This window comes from Pseudophryne corroboree, chromosome 1, assembly GCF_028390025.1.
Source record: "Pseudophryne corroboree isolate aPseCor3 chromosome 1, aPseCor3.hap2, whole genome shotgun sequence".
NCBI classification, from domain to species: Eukaryota; Metazoa; Chordata; class Amphibia; order Anura; family Myobatrachidae; genus Pseudophryne; species Pseudophryne corroboree.
In genome coordinates, this window is record NC_086444.1 from 472,876,966 (window position 1) to 472,899,428 (window position 22,463).

Below are 22,463 nucleotides of genomic sequence, written 5' to 3' on the forward strand. Positions count from 1 at the left end.
CACTTCAGTACCATGGGGTTATACCAAAGCTCCAGTACGGGCGGGAGAGTGCAGATGACCCTGCAGCACCGATTGGCCGATGAGGACCTCAAGTTTGGTCTAAGTGTCAAACCTATAAAATGTAGCAAATGTGTTCGACCCTGACCAAGTAGCTGCTCGGCAAAGTTGTAAAGCCGAGACGCCCCTGGCAGCCGCCCAGGATGAGCCCACTTTCCTAGTAGAATGGGCCTTCACCAACTTCGGTACCGGCAAGCCTGCCATAAAATGAGCATGCTGAATCGTCCCTCTGATCCAGCGCGCAATAGTCTGCTTAGAAGCAGGACACCCAATCTTGCTGGGAGCATACAGGACAAACAGAGCCTCTGTTTTCCGTATCCGAGCTGTTCTTGCGACATAAATCTTCAAAGCTCTAACCACATCTAGAGACTTTGACTCCGTGAAAGTGTCAGTAGCCACTGGCACCACAACAGGTTAGTTTATGTGGAAGGACAAAACCACCTTTGGATGAAATTGTTGACGAGTTCTCAACTCTGCCCAATCTTCATGGAAGATCAGGTAAGGGCTCTTGTGAGACAAGGCCCCCAACTCAGACACCCGCCTTGCTGATGCCAAGGCCAAAAGCATCACCACTTTCCAAGTGAGAAACTTCAATTCTATCTCCTGCAGAGGTTCAAACCAATCTGATTGAAGGAACTGCAACACCACATTAAGGTCCCATGGTGCCACTGGAGGCACAAATGGAGGCTGCATGTGCAGAACCCCTTTCACGAACATCTGAACTTCTGGAAAGGAGGCCAATTGTTTTTGAAAGAAAACTGATAAGGCTGAAATCTGGACCTTGATTGACACCGATCTAAGGCCCGCATCTACACCATCCTGCAGAAAATGGAGAAAACGTCCCAACTCAAACTCTTCCGTAGGAGCCTTCTTGGATTCACACCAAGACACATATTCTCCAAATACGGTGGTAATGTTTAGACGTTACTCCCTTCCTGGCCTGAATAAGAGTGGGAATGACTTCTTTGGGAATACCCTTTCGGGCTAGGATCCGGCACTGAACAGCCATGCCATCAAACGTAGCCGCGATAAGTCTTGATACACACACGGCCCCTGCTGTAGTAGGTCCTCTCGAGGAGGAGGAAGAGGCTGAGGATCTTCTATGAGAAACTCCTGAAGATCTGGATACAAAGCCCTCCTTGGCCAGTCTGGGGCAATGAAGATTGCTCAAACTCTTGTTCTTATTATCTTGAGAACTTTTGGAATCAGTGGAAGTGGAGGGAAAACATACAGACCGAAACACCCATTGGGTCACCAGTGCATCCACTGCTATTGCTTGAGGGCCTCTCGACCTGGAATAATATCTCTGAAGCTTTTTATTTAGACGAGATGCCATAATGTCTACTTGAGGAACTCCCCAAAGACTTGTCACCTCTGCGAAGACTTCTTGGTGGAGGCCCCACTCTCCTGGATGGAGATCATGTCTGCTAAGGAAGTCTGCTTCCCAGTTGTCCACTCCCAGAATGAAAATTTCTGACAGAGCTCTAACATGTCTTTCTGCCCAGAGGAGAATCCTGGTCACCTCTGCCATTGCCGCTCTGCTTTTCGTTCCGCCTTGCCTGTTTATGTACGCGACTGCTGTTACATTGTCCAAGTGGATCTGCACGGGATGATCTTGAAGATGTACCGCTTGTAGAAGGCCGTTGTAAATGGCTCTCAATTCCAGAACGTTTATGTTAAGGCAGGCTTCCTGACTTGACCATTTTCCTTGGAAGCTTTCCCCGTGTGACAGCTCCCCAGCCGCGGAGACTTGCATCCGTGGTTACCAGGACCCAGTCCTGAATCCCGAACCTGCGTCCCTCTAATAGGTGAGAACTGTGTAGCCACCACAGGAGCGAAATCCTGGCTTTGGGAGACAAGAATATTTTCCAGTTCATGTGTAGGTGGGATCCGGACCATTTGTCCAACAGGTCCTACTGGAATACTCTGGCATGAAATCGGCCAAACTGTATGGGCTCGTAGGCCGCTACCATTTTCCCCCCCAACAACCGAATGCATTGATGGATTGACACGCTTGTTTCAATATTTGTTTGACCATTTTCTGGATTTCCAGAGCCTTTTCCACTGGAAGAAATGCTCTGTACTTCTGTGTCCAGAATCATCCCTAAAAAGGACAATCTTGTCGTTGGTTCCAACTGCGACTTTGGAAAATTCATGATCCAACCGTATTGTTGGAGTATTGACCGGGAGAGTGCGATGTTCTGCACCAACTGTTCCCTGGATCTCGCTTTTATCAGGAGATCGTCCAGATAAGGAATTATATTGACTCCTTTTTGACGAAGGAGGACCATCATCTCCGCCATCACCTTGGTGAATACCCTCGGTGCCGTGGAGAGTCCGAACGGCAACGTCTGGAACTGGTAATGGCAATCCTGTACTGCAAATCTCAGATAAGCTTGGTGAGGGAGGATAAATGGAACATGCAAATAAGCATCCTTTATGTCTGACACCATGAAGTCCCCCTCCTCCAGACTGGAAATCACTGCCCTCAGGGACTCCATCTTGAACTTGAACCTTTTCAGGTAGAGATTCATTTTTTTTTCAGGTTTAAAAATCAGTCTTGAAACTCCAGTTTGTACCCATGGGACACTATTTGTAAGACCCATGGGTCCAGGCCAGATTGAAACCAGATTTGACTGAAAAGTTTCAGACGTGCTCACACCCGAGCAGACTCCCGCAAGGGAGCCCCAGCGTCATGCTGCAGATTTGGCAGAAGCAGGGGTTGACTTCTGCTCCTGGGATCCTGGAGAAGCTGCGGATTTTTCCTTTTCCCCTTCCCCTACCTGCAAAGAAGGGGGAACCTTTGGCCTTTGTATTTATTGGGCCGAAAGGACTGCATGTGAGAGTGATGTGTCTTTTTTGCCGGTGCAGGAGCATAAGGCAAGAATGTCAACTTGGCTGCAGTAGCCGCTGAGACGAACACATCCAGCCCATCACTAAATAAGGCCTCATCTTTATACGGGAGAACCTCCATATTTCTTTTGGAATCTGCATCAGCATTCCACTGGCGAATCCACAACGCCCTCCGAGCAGATACTGCCATGGTAGCGGCTGTTGAACCCAAGAGTCCAATATCCTTCATAGCTTCCAGGATGTATGCAGCAGCGTCTTTGATATTACCTAACGTTAGGAGTATCTCGTCTCTATCAATCGTGTCAATTTCCGATGACAAGTTATCGGACCATTTTTCGATAGCACGACTCACCCACGCGCAAGCAATGGTGGGTCTGAGCAGTGCACCATTGGAAATAGATTTTAACGTAGTCTCCATTTTGCAGTCTGCCGGCTCCTTTAGTGAAGCCGTCCCAGGTGCAGGGAGAATCCCCTTTTTTGTTAACCTTGACAGTGCACTGTCTAACACCGGGGGTGACTCCCATCTTTTCCTATCCTCTAATGGAAAAGCATAAGCAATCTGAATCCTTTTGGGAATATGAAATTTCTTTTCAGGATTCACCCAAACTCCCTCAAAAAGTATTTAGCTCGTGGGAAGGAGGGAAAGTTACCTTACATTTCTTTTCCTTATAGAAATGAGTCTTCTCCTGAGGTACAGTAGGGGCTTCCGTAACTTCTAAGACCTCCTTTATAGCAACAATCATATAATGTATGCTTTTTGCCAATTTAGGATCTATCCCCCTGGAATCCCTATCGTCGACACAAGAATCAGAGTCCGTATCAGTATGTACAATGTCTGCAAACTGTCTCTTATGTGACCCAGAGGGGTCGTCTGCGGATGAGAAAGCAGAACCCTGAAAAATCATCTTCCACGGATTTTCTCCAGCTTTCTGCATGAGACTCAGACTTATCTAATCTCCTACTGATATGATTCACACCATCACGTATTTCTTTCACCCATTCAGGCTCGTGGTGTGCCGGCAGCACCACCGCATTACAACTCTGGGGTAAATTTACTAAGATGGGAATTCTATTTAAGATGGGATGTTGCCCATAGCAACCAATCAGATTCCACGTATTATCTTCTAGAAGGCGTTAAAATAAGATTTTAAACCTACCGGTAAATCTATTTCTCCTAGTCCGTAGAGGATGTTGGGGACTCCGTAAGGACCAAGGGGTATAGACGGGCTCCGCAGGAGATAGGGCACCTAAAAAGAACTTTGACTATGGGTGTGCACTGGCTCCTCCCTCTATGCCCCTCCTCCAGACCTCAGTTAGAGAACTGTGCCCAGAGGAGATGGACAATACAAGGCAGGATTTAGCAATCCAAGGGCAAGATTCATACCAGCCCACACCAATCATACCATGTAACCTGGAACATACATAACCAGTTAACAGTATGAACAAAAAACAGTAACGGTCCAAGACCGATGTCAACTGTAACATAACCCTTATGTAAACAACAACTATATACAAGTCTTGCAGAGTTTCCGCACTGGGACGGGCGCCCAGCATCCTCTACGGACTAGGAGAAATAGATTTACCGGTAGGTTTAAAATCTTATTTTCTCTTACGTCCTAGAGGATGCTGGGGACTCCGTAAGGACCATGGGGTTTATACCAAAGCATCCAATCGGGCGGGAGAGTGTGGATGACTCTGCAGCACCGATTGAGCAAACACACGGTCCTCCTCAGCCAGGGTATCAAACTTGTAGAATTTAGCAAAAGTGTTTGACCCCGACCACGTCGCCGCTCGGTAAAGTTGTAAAGCCGAGACGCCTCGGGCAGCCGCCCAAGAAGAGCCCACCTTCCACACCAATCACACCGTATAACTTGTGATAAACTTACCCAGTCAACAGTATGAACAACAGAGCATCAGTTCAACCCTGATGCAACTATAACATAACCCTTATTGCAGCAATAACTATATACAAGTACTGCAGAAGAAGTCCGCACTTGGGACGGGCGCCCAGCATCCACTACGGACTACGAGAAAATAAGAATTTACTTACCGATAATTCTATTTCTCGTAGTCCGTAGTGGATGCTGGGGACTCCGTCAGGACCATGGAGAATAGCGGCTCCGCAGGAGACAGGGCACAAAAGTAAAAGCTTTAGGATCAGGTGGTGTGCACTGGCTCCTCCCCCTATGACCCTCCTCCAAGCCTCAGTTAGGATACTGTGCCCGGACGAGCGTACACAATAAGGAAGGATTTTGAATCCCGGGTAAGACTCATACCAGCCACACCAATCACACTGTACAACCTGTGATCTGAACCCAGTTAACAGCGGAGCCTCTGAAAAGATGGCTCACAACAATAATAACCCGATTTTTGTAACAATAACTATGTACAAGTATTGCAGACAATCCGCACTTGGGATGGGCGCCCAGCATCCACTACGGACTACGAGAAATAGAATTATCGGTAAGTAAATTCTTATTTTCTCTGACGTCCTAAGTGGATGCTGGGGACTCCGTCAGGACCATTGGGGATTATACCAAAGCTCCCAAACGGGCGGGAGAGTGCGGATGACTCTGCAGCACCGAGTGAGAGAACTCCAGGTCCTCCTCAGCCAGGGTGTGCCCCTGACCAAGTAGCAGCTCGGCAAAGTAGTAAAGCCGAGACCCCTCGGGCAGCCGCCCAAGATGAGCCCACCTTCCTTGTGGAATGGGCATTTACATATTTTGGCTGTGGCAGGCCTGCCACAGAATGTGCAAGCTGAATTGTACTACACATCCAACTAGCAATCGTCTGCTTAGAAGCAAGAGCACCCAGTTTGTTGGGTGCATACAGGATAACAGCAAGTCAGTTTTCCTGACTCCAGCCGTCCTGGAAACCTATATTTTCAGGGCCCTGACAACATCTAGCAACTTGGAGTCCTCCAAGTCCCTAGTAGCCGCAGGTACCACAATAAGCTGGTTCAGGTGAAACGCTGACACCACCTTAGGGAGAAACTGGGGACGAGTCCGCAGCTCTGCCCTGTCCGAATGGACAATCAGATATGGGCTTTTGTGAGACAAAGCCGCCAATTCTGACACTCGCCTGGCCGAGGCCAGGGCCAACATCATGGTCACTTTCCATGTGAGATATTTCAAATCCACAGATTTGAGCGGTTTAAACCAATGTGATTTGAGGAATCCCAGAACTACGTTGAGATCCCACAGTGCCACTGGAGGCACAAAAGTGGGTTGTATATGCAGTACTCCCTTGACAAACTTCTGGACTTCAGGAACTGAAGCCAATTCTTTCTGGAAGAAAATCGACAGGGCCGAAATTTGAACCTTAATGGACCCCAATTTGAGGCCCATAGACACTCCTGTTTGCAGGAAATGCAGGAATCGACAGTTGAAATTTCTTCGTGGGGCCTTCCTGGCCTCACACCACGCAACATATTTTCGCCACATGTGGTGATAATGTTGTGCGGTCACCTCCTTCCTGGCTTTGACCAGGGTAGGAATGACCTCTTCCGGAATGCCTTTTTCCCTTAGGATCCGGCGTTCAACCGCCATGCCGTCAAACGCAGCCGCGGTAAGTCTTGGAACAGACATGGTACTTGCTGAAGCAAGTCCCTTCTTAGCGGCAGAGGCCATGAGTCCTCTGTGAGCATCTCTTGAAGTTCCGGGTACCAAGTCCTTCTTGGCCAATCCGGAGCCACGAGTATAGTTCTTACTCCTCTACGTCTTATAATTCTCAGTACCTTAGGTATGAGAAGCAGAGGAGGGAACACATACACCGACTGGTACACCCACGGTGTTACCAGAACGTCCACAGCTATTGCCTGAGGGTCTCTTGACCTTGCGCAATACCTGTCCAGTTTTTTGTTCAGGCGGGACGCCATCATGTCCACCTTTGGTCTTTCCCAACGGTTCACAATCATGTGGAAGACTTCCCGATGAAGTCCCCACTCTCCCGGGTGGAGGTCGTGCTGAGGAAGTCTGCTTCCCAGTTGTCCACTCCCGGAATGAACACTGCTGACAGTGCTATCACATGATTTTCCGCCCAGCGAAGAATCCTTGCAGTTTCTGCCATTGCCCTCCTGCTTCTTGTGCCGCCCTGTCTGTTTACGTGGGCGACTGCCGTGATGTTGTCCCACTGGATCAATACCGGCTGACCTTGAAGCAGAGGTCTTGCTAAGCTTAGAGCATTGTAAATTGCTCTTAGCTCCAGTATATTTATGTGGAGAGAAGTCTCCAGACTTGATCACACTCCCTGGAAATTTTTTCCTTGTGTGACTGCTCCCCAGCCTTTCAGGCTGGCATCCGTGGTCACCAGGACCCAGTCCTGAATGCCGAATCTGTGGCCCTTTAGTAGATGAGCACTCTGCAGCCACCACAGAAGAGACACCCTTGTCCTTGGAGACAGGGTTATCCGCTGATGCATCTGAAGATGCGATCCGGACCATTTGTCCAGCAGATCCCACTGAAAAGTTCTTGCGTGAAATCTGCCGAATGGAATCGCTTCGTAAGAAGCCACCATTTTTCCCAGGACCCTTGTACAATGATGCACTGACACTTTTCCTGGTTTTAGGAGGTTCCTGACTAGCTCGGATAACTCCCTGGCTTTCTCCTCCGGGAGAAACACCTTTTTCTGGACTATGTCCAGAATCATCCCTAGGAACAGCAGACGTGTCGTCGGAGACAGCTGCGATTTTGGAATATTTAGAATCCACCCGTGCTGTCGTAGAACTACTTGAGATAGTGCTACTCCGACCTCCAACTGTTCTCTGGACCTTGCCCTTATCAGGAGATCGTCCAAGTAAGGGATAATTAAGACGCCTTTTCTTTGAAGAAGAATCATCATTTCGGCCATTACCTTGGTAAAGACCCGGGGTGCCGTGGACAATCCAAACGGCAGCGTCTGAAACTGATAGTGACAGTTTTGTACCACGAACCTGAGGTACCCTTGGTGAGAAGGGCAAATTGGGACATGGAGGTAAGCATCCTTGATGTCCAGGGACACCATATAGTCCCCTTCTTCCTGGTTCGCTATCACTGCTCTGAGTGACTCCATCTTGATTTGAACCTTTGTATGTAAGTGTTCAAATATTTCAGATTTAGAATAGGTCTCACCGAGCCGTCTGGCTTCAGTACCACAATATAGTGTGGAATAATACCCCTTTCCTTGTTGTAGGAGGGGTACTTTGATTATCACCTGCTGGGAATACAGCTTGTGAATTGTTTCCAATACTGCCTCCCTGTCGGAGGGAGACGTTGGTAAAGCAGACTTCAGGAACCTGCGAGGGGGAGACGTCTCAAATTTCCAATCTGTACCCCTGGGATACTACTTGTAGGATCCAGGGGTCCACTTGCGAGTGAGCCCACTGCGCGCTGAAACTCTTGAGACGACCCCCCACCGCACCCGAGTCCGCTTGTACGGCCCCAGCGTCATGCTGAGGACTTGGCAAAAGCGGTGGAGGGCTTCTGTTCTTGGGAATGGGCTGCCTGCTGCAGTCTTCTTCCCTTTCCTCTATCCCTGGGCAGATATGACTGGCCTTTTGCCTGCTTGCCCTTATGGGGACGAAAGGACTGAGGCTGAAAAGACTGTCTTTTTCTGCTGAGATGTGACTTGGGGTAAAAAAGGTGGATTTTCCAGCTGTTGCCGTGGCCACCAGATCCGATGGACCGACCCCAAATAACTCCTCCCCTTTATACGGCAATACTTCCATGTGCCGTTTGGAATCTGCATCACCTGACCACTGTCGTGTCCATAAACATCTTCTGGCAGATATGGACATCGCACTTACTCTTGATGCCAGAGTGCAAATATCCCTCTGTGCATCTCGCATATATAGAAATGCATCCTTTAAATGCTCTATAGTCAATAAAATACTGTCCCTGTCAAGGGTATCAATATTTTCAGTCAGGGAATCCGACCAAGCCACCCCAGCGCTGCACATCCAGGCTGAGGCGATCGCTGGTCGCAGTATAACACCAGTATGTGTGTATATACTTTTTAGGATATTTTCCAGCCTCCTATCAGCTGGCTCCTTGAGGGCGGCCGTATCTGGAGACGGTAACGCCACTTATTTTGATAAGCGTGTGAGCGCCTTATCCACCCTAAGGGGTGTTTCCCAACGCGCCCTAACTTCTGGCGGGAAAGGGTATAACGCCAATAATTTTCTATCGGGGGAAACCCACGCATCATCACACACTTCATTTAATTTATCTGACTCAGGAAAAACCTACAGGTAGTTTTCACACCCCACATAATACCCTCTTTTGTGGTACTTGTAGTATCAGAAATATGTAACACCTCCTTCATTGCCCTTAACATGTAACGTGTGGCCCAAATGGAAAATACGTTTGTTTCTTCACCGTCGACACTGGAGTCAGTGTCCGTGTCTGTGTCGACCGACTGAGGTATATGGGCGTTTTAAAGCCCCTGACGGTGTTTGAGACGCCTGGACAGGTACCAATTGGTTTGCCGGCCGTCTCATGTCGTCAACCGACCTTGCAGCGTGTTGACATTATCACGTAATTCCCTAAATAAGCCATCCATTCCGGTGTCGACTCCCTAGAGAGTGACATCACCATTACAGGCAATTGCTCCGCCTCCTCACCAACATCGTCCTCATACATGTCGACACACACGTACCGACACAGCACACACACAGGGAATGCTCTGATAGAGGACAGGACCCCACTAGCCCTTTGGGGAGACAGAGGGAGAGTTTGCCAGCACACACCAAAACGCTATATTATACAGGGACAACCTTATATAAGTGTTTTCCCTTATAGCATCTTAATATATAATAATATCGCCAAATAAGTGCCCCCCCTCTGTTTTAACCCTGTTTCTGTAGTGCAGTGCAGGGGAGAGCCTGGGAGCCTTCCTAGCAGCGGAGCTGTGTAGGAAAATGGCGCTGTGTGCTGAGGAGAATAGGCCCCGCCCCCTTTTCGGCGGGCTTCTTCTCCCGTTTTTCTGACAACCTGGCAGGGGTTAAATACATCCATATAGCCCCAGGGGCTATATGTGATGTATTTTTAGCCAGCATAGGTACTTTCATTGCTGCCCAGGGCGCCCCCCCAAGCGCCCTGCACCCTCAGTGACCGTTGGTGTGAAGTGTGCTGAGAGCAATGGCGCACAGCTGCAGTGCTGTGCGCTACCTCATGAAGACTGAGAAGTCTTCAGCCGCCGATTTCTGGACCTCTTCTCTCTTCAGCATCTGCAAGGGGGTCGGCGGCGCGGCTCCGGTGACCCATCCAGGCTGTACCTGTGATCGTCCCTCTGGAGCTAGTGTCCAGTAGCCTAAGAAGCCAATCCATCCTGCACGCAGGTGAGTTCACTTCTTTTCCCCTAAGTCCCTCGTTGCAGTGAGCCTGTTGCCAGCAGGACTCACTGAAAATAAAAAACCTAACAAAACTTTTACTCTAAGCAGCTCTTTAGGAGAGCCACCTAGATTGCACCCTTCTCGGCCGGGCACAAAAACCTAACTGAGGCTTGGAGGAGGGTCATAGGGGGAGGAGCCAGTGCACACCACCTGATCCTAAAGCTTTTACTTTTGTGCCCTGTCTCCTGCGGAGCCGCTATTCCCCATGGTCCTGACGGAGTCCCCAGCATCCACTTAGGACGTCAGAGAAATAGATTTACCGGTAGGTTTAAAATCTTATTTTCTCTAACGTCCTAGTGGATGCTGGGGACTCCATAAGGACCATGGGGATTATACCAAAGCTCCCAAACGGGCAGGAGAGTGCGGATGACTCTGCAGCACCGACTGAGCAAACGCTAGGTCCTCCTCAGCCAGGGTATCAAACTTGTAGAATTTAGCAAAAGTGTTAGACCCCGACCACGTCGCCGCTCGGCAAAGTTGTAAAGCCGAGACGCCTCGGGCAGCTGCCCAAGAAGAGCCCACCTTCCTAGTGAAATGGGCCTTAACCGAATTTGGTACCAGCAATCCAACCATAGAGTGAGCCTGCTGAATCGTATTACAGATCCAGCGAGCAATAGTCTGTTTTGAAGCAGGAGCGCCAATCTTATTGGCCGCATACAGGACAAACAGAGCCTCTGTTTTCCTAATTTTAGCCGTCCTGGCTACATAAATTTTTAAGGCCCCGACTACGTCCAGGGATCTGGAATCCTCCAGGTCACCAGTAGCCACAGGCACCACAATAGGTTGATTCATATGGAACGACAAAACCACTTTAGGCAAAAATTGCGGACGTGTCCTCAATTCAGCTCGATCCACATGAAAAATCAAGTAGGGGCTCTTGTATGATAGAGCCGCCAATTCGGACACTCGCCTCACTGATGCGAAGGCCAACAACATTACCACCTTCCAGGTAAAAAATTTCAACTCAACCTTGTTAAGCGGTTCAAACCAATGTGATTTTAGGAACTGCAACACCACGTTCAAGTCCCATGGTGCCCCTGGAGGCACAAAAGTGGGCTGGATGTGCAGCACTCCCTTTACAAACGTCTGGACTTCTGGAAGAGAAGCCAATTCCTTCTGAAAGAAAAATCGAGGGGGCCGAAATCTGTACCTTAACCGAGCCTAATTTCAGGCCCATATCCACTCCTGTCTGTAGGAAGTGGAGAAGACGACCCAAATGAAAATCTTCCGTAGATGCATTCTTGGTCTCACACCAAGACACATACTTTCGCCAGATACGGTGATAATGTTTTATCGTCACCTCCTTCCTAGCCTTTATTAAAGTAAGGATGACTTCTTCCGGAATCCCTTTTTTTGCTAGGATTCGGCGTTCAACCGCCATGCCATCAAACGTAACCGCGGTAAGTCTTGAAATACACAGGGCCCCTGCTGCAACAGGTCTTCCCTCAGAGGAAGAGGCCAGGGGTCTCCTGTGAGCATCTCTTGTAGATCCGAGTACCAAGCCCTTCGAGGCCAGTCTGGGACAACAAGTATCGTCTGTACTCTTCGTCTTATGATCCTCAACACTTTCGTGATGAGAGGAAGAGGAGGGAACACGTAGACAGAGTCGAACACCCACGGTGTTACCAGTGCGTCTACTGCTGCCTGTGGGTCCAGAGACCTGGCACAATACCTCCGAAGTTTTTTGTTGAGGCGTGACGCCATCATGTCTATTTGAGGAGTTCCCCAAAGACGTGTTACGTCTGCAAAGACTTCTTGATGAAGTCCCCACTCTCCTGGATCGAGATCGTGTCTGCTGAGGAAGTCTGCTTCCCAGTTGTCCACTCCCGGAATGAAGACAGCCGACACGAGCGCTTACATGATTTTCCGCCCAGCGAAGGATCCTTGTGGCTTCCGCCATCGCGACTCTGCTTATCCCGCCTTGGCGGTTCACATGAGCCACTGCTGTGACATTGTCTGATTGAATCAGAACCGGAAGGTTTCGAAGAAAACTCTCCGCTTGTCGAAGGCCGTTGTTAATGGCCATGAGTTCCAACACATTGATGTGTAGACAGGACTCCTGGTCTGACCAAAGACCCTGAAAAGTCCTTCCCTGTGTGACCGCTCCCCATCCTCGGAGGCTCGCATCCGTGGTAACCAGGATCCAGTCCTGAATCCCGAACCTGCGACCCTCCAGCAGGTGAGCACTTTGCAACCACCACAGGAGGGACACTGGTTCCTGGGGACAGTTATTTTCCGATGTAAATGCAGATGGGACCCGGACCACTTATTCAGAAGGTCCCATTGAAAAGTCCTTGCATGGAACCTTCCGAAGGGAATGGCCTCGTAGGCCGCCACCATTTTCCCCAGAACTCGAGTGCATTGGTGAACTGACACCCTTTTCGGTTTTAGCAGTTCTCTGACCATGTTCTGGATGTCTTGGGCTCTCTCTATTGGGAGGAAGACCTTCATTTGTTCCGTATCCAGTATCATACCTAGGAACGGCAGTCGAGTTGTCGGAATCAACTGTGACTTTGGTAGATTTAGAATCCAACCGTGTTGCTGGAGCACTCTCAGAGAGAGCGCCACACTGCTCAGCAATTTCTCTTCTTGATCTCGCTTTTATCAGGAGATCGTCCAAGTATGGGATAATTGTGACACCATGCTTGCGCAGGACCACCATCATTTCCGCCATTATCTTGGTGAAAATCCTCGGGGCTGTGGAAAGTCCAAACGGCAACGTCTGAAATTGGCAATGACAATCCTGTACAGCGAATCTCAGGTATTCCTGATGGGGGGCATATATGGGGACATGAAGGTACGCATCCTTTATGTCCAGAGACACCATAAACTCCCCCTCCTCCATGTTGGCTATTATCGCTCTGAGTGATTCCATTTTGAATTTGAATTTTATGTACAGGTTTAGGGATTTCAGATTCAAAATCGGTCTGACCGAACCATCCGGTTTCGGGACCACAAATAGGGTTGAGTAGTAACCTCTTCCCTGCTGGTGCAGGGGAACCTTGATTATCACTTGCTGTATACACAGCGTTTGAATTGCAGCTAACACTACATCCTTTTCTGATGTGGAAGCTGGTAGGGCCGATTTGAAAAATCGGCGCGGGGGCACCTCCTCGAATTCCAGCTTGTAACCCTGGGAAACTATTTCCAACACCCAGGGATTCAGGTCCGAACTGACCCAGGCCTGACTGAAAAGTCGAAGACGTGCCCCCACTGGTGCGGACTCCCTCAGAGGAGACCCAGCGTCATGCTGTGGGTTTTGGAGCAGCCGGGGAGGACTTTTGTTCCTGGGCACCTGCCGCAGCAGGTGCTCTCTTGCCTCTGCCCTTACCTCCGGCGAGGAAAGAGGATCCCCGACCTCTTTTGGACTTGTGCAACCGAAAGGACTGCATCTGATAGGGTGTTACTTTCTTTTGCTGTTGGGGAATATATGGTAAAAAAATTTGATTTACCTGCTGTAGCTGTGGAAACCAAGTCCGTCAGCCCATCCCCAAACAATACATCACCCTTATAGGGTAGTACTTCCATATGTTTCTTGGAATCCGCATCACCCGTCCATTGGCGAGTCCATAAGGATCTTCTCGCTGAGATAGCCATGGCATTGGCCCTAGAAGCTAGCAATCCAATGTCCCTTTGAGCATCCCTCATAAATAATACTGCGTCTTTTATATGGGCTAGAGTTAGGAATATAGTGTCCTTATCCATAGTATCAAATTGATCTGTCAGCTCATCTGTCCAAGCTGCAATTGCGCTACACACCCATGCCGACGCAAACGTCGGTCTTAGCACAGCACCCGTATGAGAATAAATACCCTTTAAGGTAGTTTCTTGCCTGCGATCTGCTGGGTCTTTAAGGGCCGCTGTGTCAGGAGACGGTAGCGCCACTTTCTTGGATAAGCGCATCAGGGCCTTGTCCACAGTGGGGGGTAATTCCCAAATCTCCCTGTCCTGCTTAGGGAAAGGGTATGCCATAAAAATTCTTTTGGGGATCTGCGGTCTCTTATCCGGAGTCTCCCAAGCTTTTCCAAAGAACTAATTTAATTCATGAGATGTGGGAAAATTAATAATCTGTTTCTTTTCCTTAAACATGTGTACCCTTGTGTCGGGGACTGAGGGTTCATCCACAATATGCAACACATCCCTTATTGCCACAATCATACACTGAATAGTTTTAGTCATCCTAGGGTGCAATTTTACTTCGTCATAGTCGACACTGGAATCAGAATCCGTGTCGGTAGTAGTGTCGTGTTAAGGGACGCTTTTGAGACCCCGACGGGCCCTGTGAGTCGGTCCAATCTGAGGATTGACCGCCTGATGTCCCCCCTAAACCAGCCTCATCAAGCCTATGTAAAGATGCCACACTTGCATGCAACGTATGCCACATGTCCATCCAATCAGGAGTCGGCACAACCGACGGGGACACACCTCATTTGCTCCACCTCCTCCTTGGAGAAGCCTTCCGCCTCAGACATGTCGACACACCCGTACCGACACCCCACACACAGGGATTTACCTATAAGGGGACAAAACCCCAACCAGGCCCTTAGGAGAGACAGATCGAGTATGCCAGCACACACCCAGCGCTTAAAAACACTGGAATATACAACCAGATAGCGCTTTTATATATTTATAATCGTAATCTCCACTCACTGCGTCGCCAAAGTGCCCCCCTCCTCCTTTTTCAAACCTGTGAAGCTCAGCAGGGGAGAGAACAGGGAGCCAGCGTTTTCTCATGCAGCCTCTGTGGAGAAAATGGCGCTGGTTAGTGCTGAGGATCAAGCCCCGCCCACCCGACGGTGGGTTTCGGTCCCTTCATCATATATTAATAAAATAGCAGGGGTCCGTGGATTTACTGTCCCCCAGCCTAATCCACCTTATTTATGGCCAAATCGAGGTTTATTGCTGCCCAGGGCGCCGCACCACGCCCCCCCCCCCCCTGCACCCTTCAGTGCCTGCTTTGTGTGTGACTGGGAGCAATGGCACGCAGCTTACCGCTGCACGCTTGCCTCATGAAGATCTGATGTCTTCTGCCGCCTGAAGTCTTTTCCTCGATACTCACCCGGCTTCTATCTTCGGCATCTGTGAGGACGACGGTGGCGGCACGGCTCCGGGACGAACCTCAGGTGAGACCTGTGTTCCGACTCCCTCTGGAGCTAATGGTGTCCAGTAGCCAGAAGCAGTGCCCAACTTTACAAGCCAGCTCTGCTTCTCTCTCCTCGGTCCCACGATGCAGGGAGCCTGTTGCCAACAGGACTCCCTGAAAATAACAAACCTAACAAAATTATTTTTCCACAGAAAACTCTGGAGAGCTCTCTGCAGTGCACCCATTTTCCTCTGGGCACAAGATCTAACTGAGGTCTGGAGGAGGGGCATAGAGGGAGGAGCCAGTGCACACCCATAGTCAAAGTTCTTTTTAGGTGCCCTATCTCCTGCGGAGCCCGTCTATACCCCATGGTCCTTACGGAGTCCCCAGCATCCTCTAGGACGTAAGAAATAAATGAGAAGTAGAAGCTGATTGGTTGCTATGGGCAACATCCCATCTTAAATAGAACTCCCATCTTAGTAAATGTACCCCTCTGTGTCCCTAAAATGGCTCCCTCAGGGGTAGAACTCCCTGCCTGAGACATGTCACACACACCACAGACACTCCGGGACTTATAGGGGACAGATCCACAGTAAAATGTCAGAAGGACACAGATAGGAGCAGCCAGTTCACAAACCCAGCGCCAGTAACAATGCCTGTGAAACAAAATGCCCACTGACATGCAGCGCTTTTTTATAAAATAAATATAAAGCACCAATTTCTCTGTGCCCCCCCCCCCCCCCCGTTTTGCACCCTGATACTTGTATACAGTAGTGGAGGAGGACCAGCGTGTTGTCTGCAGCCCGAGGAGAGAAAATGGCGCTGAGCAGTGTGCTGGCTGACTGAGGAGGAAGCGCTGCCCCTGCAATGGCGCGTTTCTCCTCAGATTCTGATAACTATATTTATACTGGCGTGGGTAGAGCAGTGCCTTTACAAGGTTTCATGCTGCCCAGGGCGCCCCCCCGCGCCCTGCAGTGCCTGTGTTGTGTGGGCAGTATGGCGCGCTGCGCTCCCGCCAGCCGCACGGTACCTCTTGCAGTCACCTTGATTGAAGATCTCTTATCCTCTGACTTCTGGCTCTGCAAGGGGGGTGACTGCGTGCTGTGGGAGTAAGCATCTAGGCACAGCTAGCGTTCAGTTCCCTTCAGGAGCTAATGGTGTCCTGTCAGCCAGAAGCAAAGCCATGAAACTATTTAGGAAGTTGGTTCCTACTTCTGCCCCCTCAGTCCCACGTAGCAGGGAAACTGTTGCCAGCAGTCCTCCCTGAAAATAAAAAAAACCTAACAAGTCTTTTCAGAGAAACTCAGTACAGCGCCCCTGGAGTGCATCCAGTCTGCCTGGGCACATTTCTAAAACTGAGGTCTGGAGGAGGGGCAGAGAGGGAGGAGCCAGTTCACACCCATTGAAAAGTCTGAGTGCCCATGGCTCCTGCGGAACAGTCTATATACCCCATGGTACTGAAGTGGACCCCAGCATCCTCTAGGACGTATGAGAAATAGAGCAATGCTATATGAATAAGGGATACTAATTTCCAGTTAGGAGGTAAAATAAAAGGACACCGAAAATTGTTTGTTCAATGGGCGAGATTCACATGTCATCACCCCCCTCCTGCCTGCGATCATGCCCGCTGGCAGCTATTCACATGTTGTGCTGCTTGGCAGCAACATCAGCATTTCAGCTCGCTACCCACAGGGGTGGAGAGCTGAAATGCACGATAAGTAACCCGTTTGGGCACTCAAACGGGACTTTTCGCTTGCGCCCAATTGTTTAGGCGTAAAGAGGCTAAAGCCTACTGTTATGGGCGCAATCAGCGCGAAAACGGGGGCCACCTGTATATTGCCCCCTGCAATCTCCCTTCACTTTAGGCTGGAGACGATGACATTTGAATCTCACCCAATGACAATAGATCTTTCAGGCTCTAGGCCGGATGTGGAGAACGTCTCTCCCACAGTGCCAAGGAGCGGGCAAACTGCGCTACTAGAAGGGGCATATCTACTGACTGGGGTCAGGCTAATTTTTAAGTTAATTATTGCATGGACCCCGAAGGATTTTATAAATATCCAAATGGCCCTTGGCATCAAAAAGGTTCCCCACCCCTGCTCTAGGCCGTCTGGTGGAAGTGGGCTGTGTAGACGCAAACTTCAATTTCTACCTTCTGGTTTAAGATGAGTACTCCTTACATAGTGTAAGTGTACTGAATGATCTTCTAGAGCAATTTGTGTTCTCACCACTTAGGTCTAAAGTGCCTGTATTTGTTTGCAGCCTTAAGGGACCTTTTTGCTTTTGGAGAAAGCCTGCATATTTTCTACAGATTACTTTTTTCCCTATGGGGAGATTGGAGGATTTAATGAAGCAAAACACAAAGTTTGCAAGCAGCATACATGTGACCACAGGCATGTTACAAGATTAGCTCCTTGAGGTAGCAGGCTGGTGGTCTCTGGGTAGCCAGCATGCTCTCAGCTTGTAGCATTAGGTGGTAAACCGCCAATGAGATGGTAGGGCCCTGTACAACAAGAAAAGAAATCCTAGCAAACATTAGACCTAACTATGATCAGAGACTAGAAAAACTCAGGGGAAGGTGAGATGTGTTCTACACAATCCGTCCAGGGTAAGTACATCTCCTTGTCCCTTCCTTAGAAACCCACTGTAAAGACAGTCATTGAGTATTAAAGTAGAAATAAAGTTTATATTTTTTTTAATGTAAATATACATAATAATTGGAAGCATAATTACACAAGATCATATGGTACTAAGAAGCTAAAAGTTGACAAAGCTATTTAAAAGCATTACATATAATTAGCTTGTTTGATTATATATAGGTTATGAATGCAGTAAAATAATTGTAAGAGCCAACATGTGAATCTAAACACGAGTTACCTAGACCTCATGGCTGCACTACAATCCGTTAACTCGCATATCAGCAGTGTTTACTGAACAGACAAGCAGAGCACCTGTTGACTAATTTCAATACAGTATGTATAATACATGTAGGATTTGCAAACCAATCATAAGTGCCATCATTATACCCACCAACATGACTCTGCAATATGAGCTTTGTTACCTCTTTACCACACTGCCCGATGACAGCTTATGGATAAAAGCAACAAATAAAGTTTTGGGACCATCAAAACTGTAATTCACATTACGTGAAGGATTGTTTTAGATGCATACAAACCTGGGACATCTGTGCTACTCTCAATTAATAACTTCCTGTCTTTCTGAGGTTCTCGCTTGTTGCTTTTTTGGTTACCAGCTTTTTTGGCAGCTGCTACCTCCTCTTTCTTTTTACGGTGACGGGCCTCAACTGATGCCCGATGCAAGATATCCAAGGGGTCAGAATCATCATCCAGGAGATTGAAAAATCTGTTTTCCACAGCACAGCCAAAAGCGTCCTGCATAGTGGCAGAAATAGGGCTACCTTGAGCCGGCTTGACCACTCCTATAAAGACAAACGGCAGCATTACCAAAATCCACACTAAGCAGACTGCATCATATTTCTGTATCAGCCACGATTACACACCGATCAACATATCATTAAAAGCACCGACATGAATAATTTATCATCTAGTCACAATGGCATATGTCAAAGCGTGGGGTATAGCAAGTGAACAGTTATGTCTTGTACTTGATGTGTTGGAAACAAGAAAAGTGAGCAAGCATAAGGACCCGACAGACTGACCAGAAATAATAAGATTTTACTTACCGGTAAATCTATTTCTCGTAGTCCGTAGTGGATGCTGGGAACTCCGTAAGGACCATGGGGAATAGCGGCTCCGCAGGAGACTGGGCACAACTAAAGAAAGCTTTTAGGTCACCTGGTGTGCACTGGCTCCTCCCACTATGACCCTCCTCCAAGCCTCAGTTAGGACACTGCCCGGACGAGCTGACATAATAAGGAAGGATTTTGAATCCCGGGTAAGACTCCTACCAGCCACACCAATCACACCGTATAACTCGTGATACTATACCCAGTTTAACAGTATGAAAACAACTGAGCCTCTCAGATGGCTCAACAATAACCCTTTAGTTAACAATAACTATGTACAAGTATTGCAGACAATCCGCACTTGGGATAGGCGCCCAGCATCCACTACGGACTACGAGAAATAGATTTACCGGTAAGTAAAATCTTATTTTCTCTGACGTCCTAGTGGATGCTGGGAACTCCGTAAGGACCATGGGGATTATACCAAAGCTCCCAAACGGGTGGGAGAGTGCGGATGACTCTGCAGCACTGAATGAGAGAACTCAAGGTCCTCCTCAGCCAGGGTATCAAATTTGTAGAATTTTGCAAACGTGTTTGCCCCTGACCAAGTAGCAGCTCGGCAAAGTTGTAAAGCCGAGACCCCTCGGGCAGCCGCCCAAGATGAGCCCACCTTCCTTGTGGAATGGGCTTTTACTGATTTAGGATGCGGCAGTCCAGCCGCAGAATGCGCCAGCTGAATTGTGCTACAAATCCAGCGAGCAATAGTCTGCTTAGAAGCAGGAGCACCCAGCTTGTTGGGTGCATACAGGATAAACAGCGAGTCAGATTTTCTGACTCCAGCCGTCCTGGAAACATAAATTTTCAAGGCCCTGACTACGTCCAGTAACTTGGAATCCTCCAAGTCCCTAGTAGCCGCAGGCACCACAATAGGTTGGTTCAAGTGAAAAGCTGATACCACCTTAGGGAGAAACTGGGGACGAGTCCTCAATTCCGCCCTATCCATATGGAAAATCAGATAAGGGCTTTTACATGACAAAGCCGCCAATTCTGACACACGCCTGGCTGAAGCCAAGGCCAACAACATGACCACTTTCCACGTGAGATATTTTAGATCCACGGTTTTAAGTGGCTCAAACCAATGTGATTTTAAGAAACTCACCACGTTGAGATCCCAAGGTGCCACTGGAGGCACAAACGGGGGCTGAATATGCAGCACTCCTTTCACAAACGTCTGAACTTCAGGTAGTGAAGCTAGTTCTTTCTGGAAGAAAATCGACAGAGCCGAGATCTGTACCTTAATGGAGCCTAATTTCAGGCCCATAGTCACTCCTGCTTGTAGGAAATGCAGAAATCGACCTAGTTGAAATTCCTCTGTTGGGGCCTTTTTGGCCTCACACCAAGCAACATACTTCCGCCATATGCGGTGATAATGCTTTGCAGTTACATCTTTCCTGGCTTTAATCGGCGTAGGAATGACTTCCTCCGGAATGCCCTTTTCCTTCAGGATCCGGTGTTCAACCGCCATGCCGTCAAACGCAGCCGCGGTAAGTCTTGGAACAGACAGGGCCCCTGCTGCAGCAGGTCCTGTCTGAGCGGCAGAGGCCATGGGTCCTCTGAGATCATCTCTTAAATTCCGGGTACCACGAGTATTGTTCTTACTCCTCGTTTTCTTATTATTCTCAGTACCCTTGGTATAAGAGGCAGAGGAGGGAACACATAAACCGACTGGTACACCCACGGTGTCACTAGAGCGTCCACAGCTATCGCCTGAGGGTCCCTTGACCTGGCGCAATATCTCTCTAGTTTTTTGTTTAGGCGGGACGCCATCATGTCCACCTGTGGCCATTCCCATCGATTTACAATCAGCGTGAAGACTTCTGGATGAAGTCCCCACTCTCCCGGGTGGAGGTCGTGCCTGCTGAGAAAGTCTGCTTCCCAGTTGTCCACTCCCGGAATGAACACTGCTGACAGTGCTAGTACGTGATTTTCCGCCCATCAGAGAATCCTTGTGGCTTCTGCCATTGCTATCCTGCTTCTTGTGCCGCCCTGTCTATTTACATGGGCAACTGCCGTGATGTTGTCTGACTGGATCAGTACCGGCTGGTGTAGAAGCAGGGATTTTGCCTGACTTAGGGCATTGTAAATGGCCCTTAGTTCCAGAATATTTATGTGTAGGGAAGTCTCCTGACTCGACCACAGCCCTTGGAAGTTTCTTCCCTGTGTGACTGCCCCCCAGCCTCGAAGGCTGGCATCCGTGGTCACCAGGACCCAGTCCTGTATGCCGAATCTGCGGCCCTCTAGAAGATGAGCACTCTGCAGCCATCACAGCAGAGACACCCTGGTTCTTGGAGACAGGGTTATTAGGCGATGCATCTGAAGATGCGATCCGGACCATTTGTCCAACAGGTCCCACTGAAAGATTCTGGCATGGAACCTGCCGAAAGGAATTGCTTCGTAAGAAGCCACCATCTTTCCCAGGACCCGCGTGCAGTGATGCACCGATACCTGTTTTGGTTTCAGGAGGTCTCTCTCCTCCGGGAGAAACACTTTTTTCTGGACTGTATCCAGAATCATACCCAGGAACAGTAGACGTGTCGTCGGAATCAGCTGTGATTTTGGAATATTCAGAATCCAACCGTGCTGGTGTAGCACCTCCTGAGATAGTGCTACTCCCACCAACAACTGCTCTTTGGACCTCGCCTTTATTAGGAGATCGTCCAAGTACGGAATAATTAAAACTCCCTTTCTTCGAAGGAGTATCATCATTTCCGCCATTACCTTGGTAAACACCCTCGGTGCCGTGGAGAGTCCAAACGGCAGCGTCTGGAATTGGTAATGGCAATCCTGTACCACAAATCTGAGGTACTCCTGGTGAGGATAGTAAATGGGGACATGCAGGTAAGCATCCTTGATGTCCAGGGATACCATGTAATCCCCCTCGTCCAGGCTTGCAATAACCGCCCTGAGCAATTCCATCTTGAACTTGAATTTTTTTATGTATGTGTTCAAGGGTTTCAAATTTAAAATGGGTCTCACCAAACCGTCCGGTTTCGGTACCACAAACAGTGTGGAATAGTAACCCCGTCCTTGTTGAAGTAGGGGCACCTTGATTATCACCTGCTGGGAATACAGCTTGTGAATTGCTGCTAGCACAGCCTCCCTTCAATATTTTCTGACAGGGAATCTGACCACGCAGCGGCAGCACTGCACATCCATGCTGACGCAATAGCTGGTCTAAGTATAATGCCTGAGTGTATATATACACACACTTCAGGATCGCCTCCTGCTTTCTATCAGCAGGTTCCTTGAGGGCGGCGGTATCCGGAGACGGTAGTGCCACCTTTTTAGACAAACGTGTGAGCGCTTTATCCACCTTAAGGGGTATCTCCCAACGT

The 22,463-nt window shown here is 48.9% G+C and overlaps 1 protein-coding gene across 6 annotated transcripts in view; it reads right to left on the minus strand.

Annotated features, from left to right (window-relative positions):
* HABP4 (hyaluronan binding protein 4) overlaps positions 1–22,463 on the minus strand; it is a 114,228-nt gene that overhangs the window by 77,147 nt on the left and 14,618 nt on the right. For all 6 annotated transcript variants that reach the window (XM_063913740.1, XM_063913739.1, XM_063913737.1 and 3 more), the window contains exon 2: positions 18,538–18,801. In XM_063913740.1, coding sequence (XP_063769810.1) covers positions 18,538–18,760 — 223 coding nt within the window. In that variant the 5' untranslated portion in view covers positions 18,761–18,801. The remainder of the gene's footprint in view (positions 1–18,537; positions 18,802–22,463) is intronic.